The sequence below is a fragment of the Hyperoodon ampullatus genome (assembly GCF_949752795.1).
Source record: "Hyperoodon ampullatus genome assembly, chromosome: 18".
NCBI lineage: Eukaryota > Metazoa > Chordata > Mammalia > Artiodactyla > Ziphiidae > Hyperoodon > Hyperoodon ampullatus.
Window position 1 is genome coordinate 53,488,948 of NC_136931.1, and position 16,338 is coordinate 53,505,285.

Below are 16,338 nucleotides of genomic sequence, written 5' to 3' on the forward strand. Positions count from 1 at the left end.
GCCAAACGCTGAGTTTCTAAAGAAATAAAAACTATCTTGTTTGAGCGTCTACTATTTTGAGGTTTTCTAATCCAAAATGACACAGATGAAGAGTCAAAAATAATCTCAGGCTAAGGGACTCGGCTAAGGATTCTTCTCTCAACTTTTTCCATTTCACCAGGCACTGGCCCATGACTCCCTTCTCTCCCAAACCCCTTCCCTGAACAACACACAAACCAGTCTGGGCCCAGCCTTATAAATACTGATTTTATAGAAAGGACCAATTCAAAATTGGTCAGATGCCACACATTAGAAGCTTTCCAGAACCACAAGGATGAAAAACCAAAACCAAAACAAAACAGAACAACAAAAACACATCTCAAACAGAACAAACAAAAATACCCCAGATCAAACTGCCTGAAGGTCAAGGTCTTGGTTGACCAAAGGCTTCTAAAGAAACACATGTGGATGGGGGGTGAAGAGACCCCAACACCTGAACAAGTACCCAGAGTGGAAGGAAAAACCACCCAGAAATTCAAACCCATAGTCCCTGCCCACCGGCCCCCCACGCTGTCCAGAGCGAGGCAAAGGGCTTCACAGCTTTTTTGCAGGGGGGAGGGGGGGAGAGTCATGGCAATAGCTTAAATATTGGGAGGAGGAGAATTTTTACACTTCAACTTTTTTCTCCTCTTCCCCTTTAGGGGAAGTAGAGAAACTGGTAGCTTGAGGTTAAGGAGAAAACTGATTTTTATTGTTTTAATGGGGAAAACGTCTAGAAATGGCAGGCGGCCATGAAAACTGCCAAATGTGATCTTTGATCTGATGGTCCCAATTCCTAAAGAGGAGGTGAGCCCTGGTGTAGTAGGTTAGGAAGGGTACCAACCCTGGGTGCTGCAGCCTCTTGGGAAAAAAAAAAAAAAAACAGCTCCAGAGAGAAAGAACTGAGGGGAAGGAACGGAAGGGGGCCAGAATGGGGGAACCCTTAAGTAGTACCAAAATTAGCTGCCGTCTGCTCCCTGCTTGTAGGTCCCTGGGGTATGAAGAGTGGCAGGGAGGGCGCTGGGGCTGAATGGAGAAGAAATTGAGATGCTGATAAAAAAAACACCCTACTTGAGGGTCTGAAGAGTAGAAAACCAGTAGGGGTCAATCAGAGTGCTTTCTTGGGTCATCCCCCTGAACACCATCGCAGTTCTGGAGGGGGATCAACGCTGCCTGGGCTGAGGGTATGGGCTGGTGACCCAGTCCTGACCCTCGGCTCCCAGGGGGAGGGGGTGGGGGTGGGCATGGTGGGCTCTTCCCCCCCCCTCCCCCGGCTTCACCTCCCCTCCTCCCGGCCAGCCCGGCCGCCCCCACCGCCTGGCCCATTGCAGGGCAACACCCAGTTGTTATCGTGCAGACCCAGGCGGCAGCCGGGCGTCTCGCGATCGGCTCGGCGGCAGCACATCCAGTAGGAACGTCCATAAGGCAGGTCGTGGTGGTAGGGCTTGGGGTGCCAGCGGCAGAGCGACACATCGCCCTTCTCGTATCGCTTGCGGCACTGCTTGCAAGGGTCATCGCGGTAGAGCGGGTCGCGGCTCCAGCGCGAGTCTGTGGCCCGCACGCCGAACGCCTCAATGATGCCCTTGAAGTGGTGGCAGGTGCACTTGAGGGCCGCCAGGGCGCGCGTGGGCAGGAAGCTGAAGATCTTGACCAGCACGTGCTCAGGCAGCAGCAGCATGTACTGTCGCGGCTCCAGCAACCGCTGGATCTTGAAGCGGATTTCCAGGAAGTCGTGCGACACGTGCCGGTACAGGCGGCACAGGGAGGTGTCCACCGTCCCCTCAGCATCGTCCGGGCCGGGTGCAGTGGCGGGCGAGTCAGTTGGTGGTGGCTCGGGGGGCCCATCCGGTCCCCGGGGCTGGAGGAAGAAGAGCTGGCCAGGCGGGGGTGGCTCCTCGGGGCTGACGGTCAGGCACACCGTCTCCTCCTTCACGTTTTTGGTGCCATCCTTGCCGAAGAAGATGCACTCATCCACCACCCCCGTCACCACCACATCCACATGGAAGCCTGACGCGCCACAGTCCCGGGCAGGGGGTGGAGGGGGGGCCGGGGGAGTGTCCTCGGTCCTGGCAGGGGCTGGGGTCTCACCCTCGCTGGCTTCATCCGCCCTAGCCAGCAGAAACTCCACATTGCTGGGGAGGGCATCCCGAGAGGGGCTGATGAGCTGGTACAGGTCGCAGGTGATCTTGTCCTTGGCGCGGGCCCCAGGACCCGGGCTGCCAGGGTAGGCACAACCCGGCCGGCCCCCGCTCCCGTTGGGCAAGCTGCCATCCGGTGCACGGGGCTCTCGGCCATTGGAGATCCGGAAGGCGATGCGCACCTCCCCGGGGCCTGGCCCGGGCCGCTCCTCCTTGCGGAGGCCTTTGGCTGGAGGGTTGTCCCGCTGAGCCTCGAAGTGGGCCACGGCCTCCGCCACACGGCTGCAGTCCCCGCCACCGGACCGCCGTTCGGACCCCAGCCCCTTGGCAGGCCCACCCTGCTCGGCCGACACGTAGACCACAGGCGCTGGGGTGCTCGGGCGCGGGTAGCTCTGCAGGGCCAGGGCGGCCCGCTGTTCCACCAGGGCCACCATCTCGGCCACAGAGAGCAGGTCCACATCCTCACCGGCTGAGGCTGGAACCCCCTCAGCAGCAGGGGGCCCGTCTTGTCCCCCTGGGTCCGGAGGAGCCTTCGTAGGCTCAAGACAGCGCCTCCTCCGCTTGGCCTTGGAGCTGTCACTGCCCCAGTGCCCCTTGACCTTCATGGAGCTGGCCCGGTTGCCTCCACCGCACTGGTGGGCCACAAAGAAGGCCACCTTCTCCTTTGTATTCCCGGGCTTGATAACATACCACGTGTCCAGCAGGACTCGACCCTCGTCTCCGGCAGCGGCTGCTGAAAGGAGCGGGGCAGGCTGGGAGGCAGGAGCCTCCGTGGCCAAGGCTGGGGGTGTGTTTTCTGAGTGGGCAGGGCCATGGTCTGGCTCCGCCCCCCCACCTGGCTCAGGGCAGGCTGACGGCTTGAGGGCTGCGGAAGGCGGGCGCGGCTGGTTCTGGGAGTAGGTGCCAAAGGGCCGGGGGCACCACAGCTGGAAGGGAAGGAGGCCCCCTCGGTCCATTCTGGGGAATGGTGGCAGACAGGCGGGGGTTCACCACATCTCAGGACCTGAATGGCGGTGGGGGGCTCCACAGGCCACCTGGAGACAGGGAAGAGGAGGCTGGGGAGCTGGGGAACGGCCTGCCCTCCCAGTACCCCACTGACCTCAACATCTCCTGACCTGAGGGGACAGACCAAACTAGACCACTGAGATCCTGTTCCCGCCCCCCTGGCACAGGTGAGCAAATGGAAGGCTGCAGAGGGGTTAGGACCTGCTCCTGTAAAACTCAGAGTGTGACCGGAGCTGGCAGTTTGCTCCAACCCTCCGCTGTCTCACAGCCTGACTGGTTTCACTCACGATCCAGAGGCCTCCTGCTGCCATAACTTCTTTTTTTTTTTTTTTTTTTTTTTTTTTTTTTGCGGTACACGGGCCTCTCACCGTTGTGGCCTCTCCCGTTGTGGAGCACAGGCTCCGGACGCACAGGCTCAGCGGCCATGGCTCACGGGCCCAGCCCCTCCGCGGCATGTGGGATCTTCCCGGACCGGGGCACGAACCCGTGTCCCCTGCATCGGCAGGCGGACTCCCAACCACTGCGCCACCAGGGAAGCCCTGCCATAACTTCTTAAACAGAAATGAAAGTACCAACTGACAGACAGCTCCTCCTTTTTCTATTTGCTCACCTAGTAACAGGTTCCTGAAAAGACAAGAATTCCCAGCCCTGCCCACAGCTACTGCAGCTTGAGCCCAGAGGAAGCAACAAGGTAGGCTGGGCAGGGGGAGAAAATCAGAGGTCGGAGACAAGAGAGGTCCTTAAGAATTCAGCTCCTCGCTTTGCTCGGGTCGTGAGGCTCTTGAAGGATCCCTTAAAGCTGTGTATCCTCACCCAGAAAAATGCACACACTTGCACCAAGACTGTGCAGGTAACTCCCTTAAGCACAAACGCAGACCCCTGGGATGAGAAGGCCTTTCTAGTCAAGTTTCCTCAAGTTGCTCACAACTTGCTGAGTTTGAGGCTCAGAGTGGGGAAGGCTTACATAGTGTTAACACCAGGCCCTCAAACTTGTTTTCCAGACTTAGGGCTTGTAATAGTGACCGTTTTATTTTGCAATGACTTTGTGTGCGTGACCTAATCTGGAAGCAATTTTGCTAATGACTCTGACACGACCACGTTCCACTGCAGGACCAACAGTCTCAATCCCTCAGTCTCAATCCTTCCCTGGCCCATTTCCCTCCAGACATCTTGAAACCAAAATACCCTTCAGGGCCTCCCTGGTGGCCCAGTGGTTAAGAATCCGCCTGCCAATGCAGGGGACACGGGTTCGATCCCTGGTCTGGGAAGATCCCACATGCCGTGGAGCAACTAAGCCCGTGCACCACAACTACTGAGCCTGCATGCCACAACTACTGACCCCGCGCGCCTAGAGCCTGTGCTCCGCAACAAGAGAAGCCACCACAATGAGAAGCCTGCGCACTGCAACGAAGAGTAGCCCCCGCTCGCCGCAACTAGAGAAAGCCCGCGTGCAGCAACGAAGACCCAACACAGCCAAAAATAAAAATAAATTAAAAAAACAAAACAAAAAAACAACAAAATACCCTTCAAACATCAAAACTTCCACATGCTTACAGACTGGTAAAAGTAGTTTGCTGACTCCTGGTCAGACTATTTTGAGCCACAGGCCAAATCTGGCCCACTGCCTGCCTCTGCAAATAAAGTTTTATCGAAGCATGTTCATTTGTTTATGACTGCTTTCATGCTATCATGGCAGAGTTGAGTAGTAGCAACAGAGAACATATGGCCTGCAAAGCCTAAAATACTCATTATCTGGCCCTTTATGGAAAAAGTTTGCTGACCTCTGCAGTATATATGGTCCCTCTAAATTCAGGCAATACCACAGACACCACTAAATCACCATTTACTTCATAGCCCTGTAGACACCATTCAAGATCTAGACAGCCTCCAAACATCCACAGACCCCAGAAAGTCCTAATCCTAAAAATCCTTGCCCCCCATAATCCCCAATCCAACCTACCCCAATACTTACAGCCCCTGCTGAAATGCCAGTTTCTTGCTTAAAAAAACAACTTAAAAAAATGCCACACAGCCCCTAAAACCTACAGAAGGCTAAGTTTACCAACCACCAACACATCTAAAATGTCCAGGAATAGAAGCTACCACATCAAAGGCCATTCATTCTCTATAGATGCAAATGTATCCTGACATAAAATATCCAGACCCTCTCAAATCCTGCTTTAAACTTCCAAACCTAAAAATATCCCCTCCAGCACAGAAAGCCTCAATCTCAACGAACCCCTCACAGATCCCATGCCTAACCAAGAACTCAAACACACACAGCAATTTCCCAACCTCACAGATGACCCAAAAGACCAGTTTCTTGAAATCCTATACTCACCTCAAACTCTTTCTAAACCTCCACATGTATTCCCTAATTCCACAGAAGCCCCCCAACCGCAAAACAACTCACTAAAGCATAAAAGCTCCGTAACACATAAAACCAATCCCAAACCAGATATTTCTCAAAAGCCAAAAGAACCTCCAAAATACTCCCAAAGAAACCTTACAAAATGTTAATAAGCAGACATGAGCTCATGGCATGCTCGCTGGCAGCTTACTGGGTACTGTTCTAACAACTCCTGCTAATCCTCCCCCGTCCCTAGGAAGCAGGTAGCGTTATCGGTCCCTGTTTCCAGATGAGGCACAGAAAGGTTAAATCCCGTGTCCGCAGACAATCAGCTAGGAAGTCGGGAGAGCCGAAAGCCCACGCATTCTGGGTCCAGAATTGGTACTCTTGGACTCTTTTCTTTGCTTCTCAGTCTCTCCGTGGCTCCCCAAATCCTATACCCACCAAACACCCCAATCCACACGGGAGATCCCCTACAACACAACCGAACCTTCCACACTACAACAGAACGGAAACCAAAATCCCAAGGTGCCCCCTAAACTCAAGGGAACCCCAAAGTATCCCCACACGCACGCAAGAATGTCCCCAAGCCCCCAAATATAGCCTCCCCGGAACCCGCCAACCCCTGGGGCTACCCTCGAAACCGAGCCCCGCCCCCAAAGCGCCCCCACCGGCGAGCCCCGCCCCCTACGGCGGGAGAAAGTGGCTGCACACACGCGTGCGCACGAGTGGGAAGAGGGCCCGCCCCCTCGCTCCTTCCCTCCGGCTGTCGCGCGGGCGGGTACCCGACTAGTTTCCCTCCGCCCCCTTGTTGACAGACGCGCGCGTGAGGCCCCCAGCCAATGAGCGGCGGCCGTTCGGGGCCATGCCCATATAAGGAAGGCCTTGGCGAAGGGGCCCAACTTCGAAGAGGGAGGAGTAGGCGAGAGGTGACGAAGGGGGGTGCGGAAACAGCCGAGTGCAAGAGAGCGTGGAACAACTCCCAACTTCCTGCTAAACGAAGGGACAAGGCCAGGAACGAGGCCACGGCATTCAAGGAGAGGTTTATTACGACGTTTCCTCTCAACAAGAGCCTTGATTGACAGTTGAGATTTAAAGGGCCAAGCAGTTTAGGGATTGAGACTCCAGGGCGGAAGGAAGGGGGCAGAAAGATCTAAAAGTGCCTAGCTTTGGTAGGGAGCTCTGGGGGGCGAGATTTCCTGAGGGGGAAACTGGGCAGCGGGATCACCTAACCCTGAAAAACAAATGGGCAGAACCCTGCGATGGCTCCCGCGGCACTGAGTCTAAGCCTCTGGGCCTGGCATTCAAGGCTCAGGCCGTGTGGCCAAAAGGACCTCTCCGGCCAGCCCTTCCAACCAGGCGCCGCAAATCTGACTCTGAGTTAGTACAATAAAAGACTATGAAACACCTCAATAATGGTTTTTTAATATTGATTACCTGTTAAAATGATACTATTTTAGGATATAATTGAGTTAAAATAGTTAAAATTAACTTCACCTCCTTCTTTTGACTTTTTAAATGTGGCTACTAGAAGATTTTAAATTGCACGTAAGGCTCACTTTATATTTCTCTTGAACAGCACTGGCCTAGAACCTTTCAGTGCCAGGCGGACTCAAGAGACACTCAAAGGTGGCCCCACTGCAGGCATCTGTCCATCCCCACCACCCTGCCTGCTACTAACCATCCCACACATCAGAGCCAGAAGGGTCTTCTAAAAGTATAAACCTGACCTTGTACCTACCCTTCTCAGAACCTACCATAACTCCCCAGTGCCCTTGGGAAAAAGCCCAGATACCCCACTGGTCCAGCCTCGTCCTTCCCCACTCTTTCACACCCCCAGTGGACCCAGGTAAGCACCTGATCTGGCACACAGAGTAGTTAGGATACTGGGGGCCCTGTCTGATCCTCGATAGGAGTTGTTATCTCCATTGTATAGATGAAGAAATTGAGGCAGGACAGGTTGCCTAACTAGCCCAAGGTCACACATAACTGGTGTGACTGCGAGTAGAGATATGAACCCAGGGAATCTGATTCTAGATTGCTGCGCTCTATTGTTTAATTATATATTCTCTGGGGTCTCAGCTCAGCCATCCCCTGCTGCAGGAAGCTAACCTCCCAGGCTGGGTCAGGCTCCACCTCTGGGCTCCCACACTGGCCTCCTTGCTGTCTATTTCTCAGAGTCGCCAAGCTCTTTCCTTCCATGGTCTTTGCATCTGCTGTTTCCTCTGACTGGAACGCTTTGCTCCCAGATCTCCACATGGTTCAGTCCCTTCTATCATTCGGGTCTTTGCTCAAATGTAACTTTAATGGGCCTGTATCTTTAACAGAGAGGCCTTCCCTGAGCTCCCTTCCTGGAAACCTCCCAACTGCCCAGAGGGAGTCCTCCGGGTTCCCAAGTCCCAGCCCTGCCCACTCTTGAGTCATCACTGTCTAGAGATGGATCTGTCTCCTCCACTGGAAAGTGAACCCCCGGGAGGAGAGGAGGGAGGAAGAGTCAGAGGTATCGTGCTCATCATGGTGACCCCAGCAACACTGCCCAGCATGGGACTGAATGGATCAAAGCTCCTTTTCCAGAGGCTCCATGTCGTAAACTCCATGAAGACTGACAGTGTAAATTCTGTTTCACACCCAAGTATTCTATCTGTGTCCGAGGTCACTGGGGCAGAATTTTCTAACTTCCACCCACTGAGCCCAGCACAAAGCCCTAAGCTAAGACAGCTTTTAGAGAATGCTCTGTGAAGATCCATTTATTGTAAAACATCAGAAGCCAGAAAGACTGAAAATAAAAAGATGGGAAAAGACTGACCAGGCAAATATGAACCAAGAGTCAAGGAGAGGAGTGACATTGCTGTTTAAAAAAAATAGTAACAACTGACAAAAGCAAAAGGTATTATTAGGGACAAAGATGGTGACAAAACAAACTGACCCATTATACACAAAAGTTCTCAACATACGTGCTCCTAATACTATGGCTTCAAAATATACAAAGCAAAAAACAGCAGAATGACAAACAGTTTGGCAAATCCACAAATGTAATGGGACACCTTAATATATCTCTCCATAAGACATTGGTTGAAAAGATAAAGTCAGTAAGGACCTGAACCACACAACCAACACCCTTGCTGGAATGCCCCCGACAATTAGAGAATCCAGTTTTATATCCCTCATCTGACATTCAGAGGTCCTCCTGTGTGCTGGCCCTGGGCTGGTTGCTGGGGATACAGAGATGACACTGAGTTCACCAGAAAGAGCTCATGGGAAAGGGGGCAGACATCCAAATAAACAATCATGGCCAACATGAATATATTACAGAGCAAATGATGATCACAACAGCAGTTAACACTGGAGCACTCACCGTGAGCCAGGCTTTGCTGTGAGTACTTTACAAATATTAACTCGTTTAATTCTCACATCATCTTACTATTTTTCATCTCGTTTCAGGGATTAGCAAGTGGAGGCATAGAAGGGCTAAGTAATTGCTGTCGGACGCAGCTCTGTGGCTGAGCTTTGACTCCAAGAGTCTGGCTGACTCCACAGTGCAAGCAGCTCATTCATTGAGTATACGGAGCACTTTTCCTGGATCATCTTGTTCCTGGATCATCTTGTTCAGTCCACAAGGCCTTTGCACTCTCTGTTCCCTATGCCTAGAATACTCTTCCCCAGGTATTCACAGGGCTCACCCCCTCCTCAGATCACCTTCATGGGACCTTCCTTTGTTTTTTTTTTTTAACTTATTTTATTGAAGTATAGTTGATTTACAATGTTGTGTTAATTTCTACTGTACAGCAAAGTGATCCAGTTATACATATATACATATTCTTTTTTCATAGTCTTTTCCATTATGGTTGATCACAGGATATTGAATAGAGTTCCCTGTGCTATACAGTAGGACCTTATTGTTCACGAGACCCTCCTTGATTGAAAACTGCAGCCCCTGCCAGAGACAGACATACACACTCTCCTTCCCTGATTTACTTTTCTCCTTAGCATGTGTTACTATCTAATACACCATAAACTTTATAAAGTTTATTGTCCGCTCCCAGAGACAGACATACACACTCTCCTTCCCTGATTTACTTTTCTCCTTAGCATGTGTTACTATCTAATACACTATAAACTTTATAAAGTTTATTGTCCGCTCCCCTCACTAAAATGAAAGCTCCCCCAAGGCTGATATTTTTGCCTAGTTTTTTTTCCACTGCTGTGTCGCCAGCTTTTAGAACAGCGCCAAGCGGTTGGCTACTATTAGTGTGGTCCCCAGAGCGGCAGCCGCTGGGAGTGTGTTAGAAATGCAATCTTGGGCTCTGCCCTACACCCACTGAATCAGAATGTGCACTTCAACAAGCTCTCTGGGGGACTGCAAGCACAATTAAGTGTGAGAAGCAACGCCCAAGCACATCACAGGTGTGCAGTGCACATTTGTTTGAACAAACCCCTAACACTGCCATACTGTCTGCCTTCTGCACAGTTGCTACTGGGGACCTCTTGTGAAAAACTAGCTGGTCCAGCCGAGTCCACCGGTGGAAATCCTGCTCCCAGGACCAAGGTAGGATCCCACCTCCTCCAGGAGCTGTGCTGGTGCCATCCTAAGCTACACAGGATCTCTTCCTCCTCAGGCCTCCTCTGGCAGCACCTGTCACCTGCCCTGGCTGAATGACAATGACCTGGGTGAGGGCCTCTCTCCCCTTCATCCTCTGGATTTCTGGAAGGCTGGGACCTCTCCTCAAAGGTACAGCTGCTCCAGCCTCCGCACGTGGCTCCCTGGCCTGGTTTAGCATTTCTGGCTCCATCCTTTCCATGGTAGCCAGAGAGAGCTTTCCACACACAAATCAGACCACAGCACTCCCCTGTTTAACATTCTTCCATGAGAGGTGCAAGTTGGCAAAACAAAATGAACAAACAAACAAACAAAACATGCCCAGGAACCGTTTCTCAGAAAGCTACTGGAGGATTTGCTTCACCACAGGAAGGAATAAACCAAGAAAAAGGAAGCTATCAGATCAAAGAAATAAGATCTAGTCCAGAAAAAGGCAAAAGGAAGGAACCCCCAGATGAAGGTAAAGGGAGCTCCAAGGAGGACAGCTGTGCAGCAGGTGGAGGGAGAACCTGCTTCTGTCAACGCACAGAGAAAGGAGAAAGGCTGACAATTAACAAGCTGAGCCTGCGACTTGAGAAGCTGGAAACGGTAGCAACCACAGAATAAGCCAAAGAAGGAAGGAAAGGATAAAAGTAGACGCCTGACTCCCCCACGCTGAGTCAGGGGATACCCCCCTCCCCCCACCTTGGGGTACCTCCATCCCATGGTCCGGGAGGTCAGGGTCGTGCCAGCACAGGACTGGGCACAGAGTGGTGCCCAGGGAATGCACTTGCCCACTGCCAAACAGGCATCAGTGGCAGGACCCCGGGGCTCTGCTCCTGGTCCTGCTCTTTCTATCCTCCACTGTCTCTACCCCGTCACCCCCACCACTACTTTGTCCACAATCCTGATCCATCCATGTCCCTTTATTGGCTTTTTGGACTCAGGGTCTGCTGGTCTCTCTCCCCCTCTCAAGTTTCCCTTTCTGACTAACAGCTGATGGTAGGAATCATTCAAATCCTCAGGATCTAGAGATCCAGGGTGCAGACAGAATCCAGACAGGGCCTCCGAGCACCCCAGCTTTCCCACTTCTAGGGGTGTGACCGTAGGGTTTTTATCCCTCTGTGCCTTGGTTTCCCCCACTGAAAAATACAGATAATCACAGTACCCACCCATGGGTTGGCTGCTGATTCACTGAGATCAACCCAGTAGAGCGCTCACTGCCAGCGAGGCACCAAGGAGAGGTTCAATACGAAGGCACCAGGATTATTAAGAAAAGGTGAGACAGAGAATTCCCTGGCAGTCCAGTGGTTAGGACTCCCCACTTCCACTGCACGGGGCACAGGTTCAATCCCTGGTCAGGGAACTAAGATCCCACAAGCTGTGCAGTGCAGCCAAAAAAAAAAAAAAAGTGAGACTGCTGAAGAGTTATCACCGATGGAGCCAAAGACATCTCTCTTTATTTCACATCCTGAAATGAAACTGATCCTAGTCCCCCACAATAATCAAAATATGGCCATGCCTTTCTTACTGTTGGGTATTGGGTCTCACCTAGTAATTAAACAGAATTTACAGAGCAGCTACTGGGTGCCAGACACTGTTCCAGGCATCGGGGACATGCAGGGCACAGGAGACAGAAATCCTTGTCCTCATGGATTGGAGAGAGGGGACAAGGAATAAACAGTAATTTTCAAGGTGCTACAGGGAAACAAATATACCAAGTAAGAGGGATGAGGAGTGTAAAGCGGGGGTTATGATCTTAATTGAGGGGTCAGGAGCAGGTGACAAGCCAAGTCTTTGAGAAAACCTGTGCTTTTAGGAGTAACGCAGCTTTACCAGAGCCGCTAGATATATACCATTCGCAATGATAAAAAAAATATCATTTTGTATGAGTAAGCTTCAGATAAGCACAGGCTGAAAACACACTTAAGATATGAAGAAAAGGCAAAATAACTTGGAAAGGAGACACATTTTCTAAGAGAAACAAATAAACGGGGAAAAAGGTGTCACATCACCCCGGGGCACCCAGATGTGACAAACTGGTACAGGGAAGAGTAAGAGGTTGGCAACTTTTCCCCAAACTAACAGGAGACCTGGAGACAAAAATGTACCTGGTACAGGCCCTGGCACATAGTATGTGCTCTATCAACATGGTGGACTACTCAAAGGATGAACCCCCATTTTCCAGAAGAGGAAACTGAGGTCCAGAGGGGTTAAGTGACTTGTCCAAAGTCACATAGCTGGTGGGTGATGGAGCCAGGATTCAAATCTGGGTGTTCTGGTTCTGGAGCACATGTTCAATAAATTTTTCTTGAAAGAATAAAATTAATCAAAATACTTCACACTTATTAAGAGCTTAATATGCACTAGGCATTTTATACATGTGACCTCATCAACTGCTTACAAGAGCCTCACGGCTGGAATGTGGCCCCATTTTACATATGAGAAAACTGAGGCCCAGAGGGGGAAAGCAACTTGGCCAAGGACACACAGCAGCAGAGGTGGGGGACAGGAACGTGGTCCTATCTGATGCTGATGCTATTAACCATAAGCTTTCCTATCAGGGTCAGACAATTTATGGGATAAACTCTGGAAGCCTCAAGACAAATGAACCAAACTGTTTCAAAATGACTGACAAAGTTGCCAAACTGCCCAGTGAGGTCCTAATGATGAAAAAGTTGGGAGAAAAAAGCACACAGTTGTTAGAAATATTTCATATTCACAGAAATACCTGGAGTTGGGCCAGGCTGGGCATTGGCAAGTGAAATATTTATATTTGGCTGGGGCTAGGAATGGGAATGGGGACAGATTGAGTTTCTGAGCACCCCCTCGGGGAGTCACCCTTGGGCTTGGGTGCCCAGGGGTAGAGGGTGGGTAACTACAAGAGTCAGGATATGGGAGGAACCTGGGAGAGAAAGGAAAGGCAGCCTGGCTGATGATGTCTCCCTCACTGGTCCTTCTCTACTGCCCTCTCTCAGGTCTGCGTTTCCCATTCCCATTCAAAAGAAACGACAACTCAGCTGTATAAAGCAGTTACTCCAAGCACTTCACGTGCTTACCTGCCCGAACCCTCTAACCTTCCTAGGGGTTCTGATCCCATTTTATAATTGAGGAGAGGCCAAAAGACTCGCCCAAGGTCACACAGCAAGTAAATGGCAGAACTAAAATTCAAACTGAGGACTGCTTCAGTTCTCAAGTCTCTGCCCTGCTCATGACATTGTACTTCAGTACAAGGAGAGGGGACTAAATTACAGTGGGGAGAGCACAGATTCCGAGCCAGGATGTCTAGGTTGGAATCCTGAGTCTGTCGTTTAATGCTGGATGACCTTGGGAAAGTTGCTGAACCTCTCTGTGCCTCTGCTTCCTTTCTGTAGAATGGAGAAAATAACAGAACCTACAACTTAGGGGTGTTGTCAGAATTAAAGGACTTAATACATACAAGTAGCTAAGAACAGGGCCAGGCACTTCCTAAACAATAACTATTAGCTGGAATCGACTGTGGAGAACGCCCCCCCCACTCCCGCCCCCGCATGTTTCTGAGCTGGGGTGTGCCCAGCTCAGTGCCAGGTTTTGAGAAAACGCCCCTGGGGCTGGACTAAAAAGGAGGGAATCCATTAGCACCTGTGACCCAGTCACATTCCTGGGGTGGGGAACTTCCCACCAACAGCTCTTAGACTAAGGACTTACCCCGAGCCGGGATGACGATCTTAGGAAGCCTCCTCTCTTCTCAGGGGCATGTTGTTCCCACAATAGATAAGGGCACTGAGTTTCAGAGAGGGGACACTTGCCCAGGTCACAAAGGAGTAGCAGAAGAAAAGATCTGAATGCTGGAATGTCCAGACACATAATCCGCTACACTTTTCTAATCCCATTGGAGAAACGAGAGTGCAAAAGGTCGTCTTTATGGCCCCTGCTGGCCATATTATCCTACAGTTCTGTGACTGTCCAGTTTATCGGGAGTCTCTGGCTGGACTAAGCAAACTATCGCTACAGGCAGGCCCCTCATCTCATGCTCCGCACTCCACCCACAGTTCTGTATCCTAACCTACACACCACTCTATCACTGATTTCTCTCTTCCACCATCTCAGCTTGCCCTCCTGCCCCCAATCCGATCCAGAGGCTCCAACCCACCGCATCCACAGCTGGCCTTTCCCTCGGAGCCTCCAGACCCCTTCATTCATCTAGCACTGACTCCCATGCCTTTCCACATCCCCTACGCTAAACCCCTCGAAATTGCCCCCTTCAGGGCCTCTGCCAGGACGCCCAGCCCCTTCTCCAACTCGGGACTCATTTCCCCAGCTCTGAGCTCCCTCACAAGCAATCCCAAAGCTCGACTCTCTCCCCACCTTCAAGACCCATCCCCAGCCCCCATTCTTCTACTATTCCCTCCGGCTCCCATTTCTCCCAATCCCCTCCCCCAAGCGATCTCCCCTCACCCAGCCCCTTCTTTAGCCCCTGCCTCTTCCCTCTCGCCACAGGGTCCCGAACCCCCGCCCGGGTTCTCAAGCGCCCCCGGCCCCCTCTCGGGGTTCTCACCATCTCCCCGCGCTGCAGCTCCCTCAGCTACGCGGGTTTCCCCCACTCGCTCCTCTCCAGCCTCCCCTTCCGGGTTCCCGCCCCGAAGCCCGCTGGGAATTGGAGTCCGGGCGGCCACGGACTACAACTCCCAGAAGGCAGCACGGTCAAGCTTGGAGGTGGGGAAGGAAGCAAACTGGGCGGGCTGAGGAAAAGAGCGACTCTAACTCCCAGGAGGTAGAGAGGGGGCCTGACAGCGCAGGCGCACAGAGCGCCCCCGTCAGGCGCACTGGGAGTTGGAGTGCAACCTCCTCCATTTTGGCCCGGGGTCCTTGGAAAAGGGATTGAGAAAACTGCAAAGGGGTAGTTTTTGTGAGGGGTGGAGAGGTGGGAAGAGCAAGTTTACCGATTTACTTAAACTGATTAACATAATAATTAACAGTGCCTTGTACTTTCTCAAACACTTTCCCATCCATTCTTCCCCCTGGTTTTCTTACCACCACCTCCTAATTTACAAATAAGGAAATTAGCCTTAAGCTTTAGGAGGGAGGATAGCTCCATGCACTAGAAATGTGTACATATCATAGAAGATTCACGAAGACAGGCACCTTTTTGTATCTTGTTCAAGCACACAGAAGAGTGTAAATAAATGTTGAGTAAATATCTATTGTATGTTAATTATATGCCAGACACTCTGCACAGAACCCAAGAATTATCCCAAATTTATAAAAACTAAGGCAGAAAGAGATTGAGATTCTTCTCCAGGGCAACACAGCAAGAAAGTGATTTGAACTGAAATGTGTTGGACCCCAGGGCCTCTGCTCTCCACTAGGTTGCTAGATCGTCTCCCCTTAAGCTATATTTTCCTGTCCATCCTCCACGGTCCATGAGAGTGAACTTTCTAAAATGGAAAGTTTGCTATATTAAGGAACATAACAACTTCATGAGGGGAACTGCTATTAAGGCTCAATTCCAATGGCCCTCCTCTGAATCTTTTCTCAATTTATCTCTCTTTAATGCAGCCTCTGCCTCACTAGATTCTCACGGTCTGTGAGCCTTCCCAACTGCACTGGGAAGACTTTGGCTAAATTCCCAACTTCTAGCATAGCGCTTGGCATAGGCCCTTATTAGACATGCGCTAAAGGGAAAAGTTGGCAACGGGACACCAGAGGTTGGGAAGGGAGACTGGTCACATCTCCCTCGCTTCCGGAGAGCTGGCAGTTAGGGAGACCCCGCCTCCTCATTAGGCTCCACTGGCTCAGGGCCTCAGAAGTGGTCTGGGGGCGGGGCCTGAGGGGCGGTGGCCTGAGGGACGGCACCCGCCGAAAAGGCGGGCAGCTGAGCGAGCGCTGATTGGTCGTCACTTTTGGCGCGCACCGGCAAAGACTCTGTCAGGAGGCGCGAGGCCAGGCTAGCTCTGTGCTGGAAGACAGGGCCTTCCCCAGGCGCGCGTGCGCACGGCCACTCGAACCCTGCCGTTTCCCCTCTCTAGTCTCGCACCCAGCACATCTTGGCGGGAACTGGTGAGGGCGTGGCCTGGCCTCGAGAGTTCGCTCTTGCTCTCTTCCTCAGGCCTCGCGCCGGAGCCTCGCGCCAAAGGGGATTCGCATCCACCTCACGCCTGGGCTGGGAACGTGGTGGCTGAGGCCGGCCTGAGGTTGGCGCACGCGGCCAGCCTACCGGGACCGGCACGAGACGCTGTCTGATCGGGCTCCCAAGTGTGGGGCTGGCGCAA

At 51.9% G+C, this 16,338-nt stretch overlaps 1 protein-coding gene across 1 annotated transcript; it reads right to left on the reverse strand.

The window, feature by feature from the left end:
* Positions 1–1,294: 1,294 nt before the first annotated feature.
* Positions 1,295–3,759, reverse strand: FBXO46 (F-box protein 46; the record flags this gene model as incomplete). The annotated part of the gene is made up of 1 exon (XM_079723373.1): positions 1,295–3,759. Exon 1 carries the CDS (start codon positions 3,110–3,112, stop codon positions 1,295–1,297), a length of 1,818 nt encoding a protein of 605 aa, XP_079579499.1. The 5' UTR covers positions 3,113–3,759.
* Between the last annotated feature and the right edge of the window lie 12,579 nt (positions 3,760–16,338).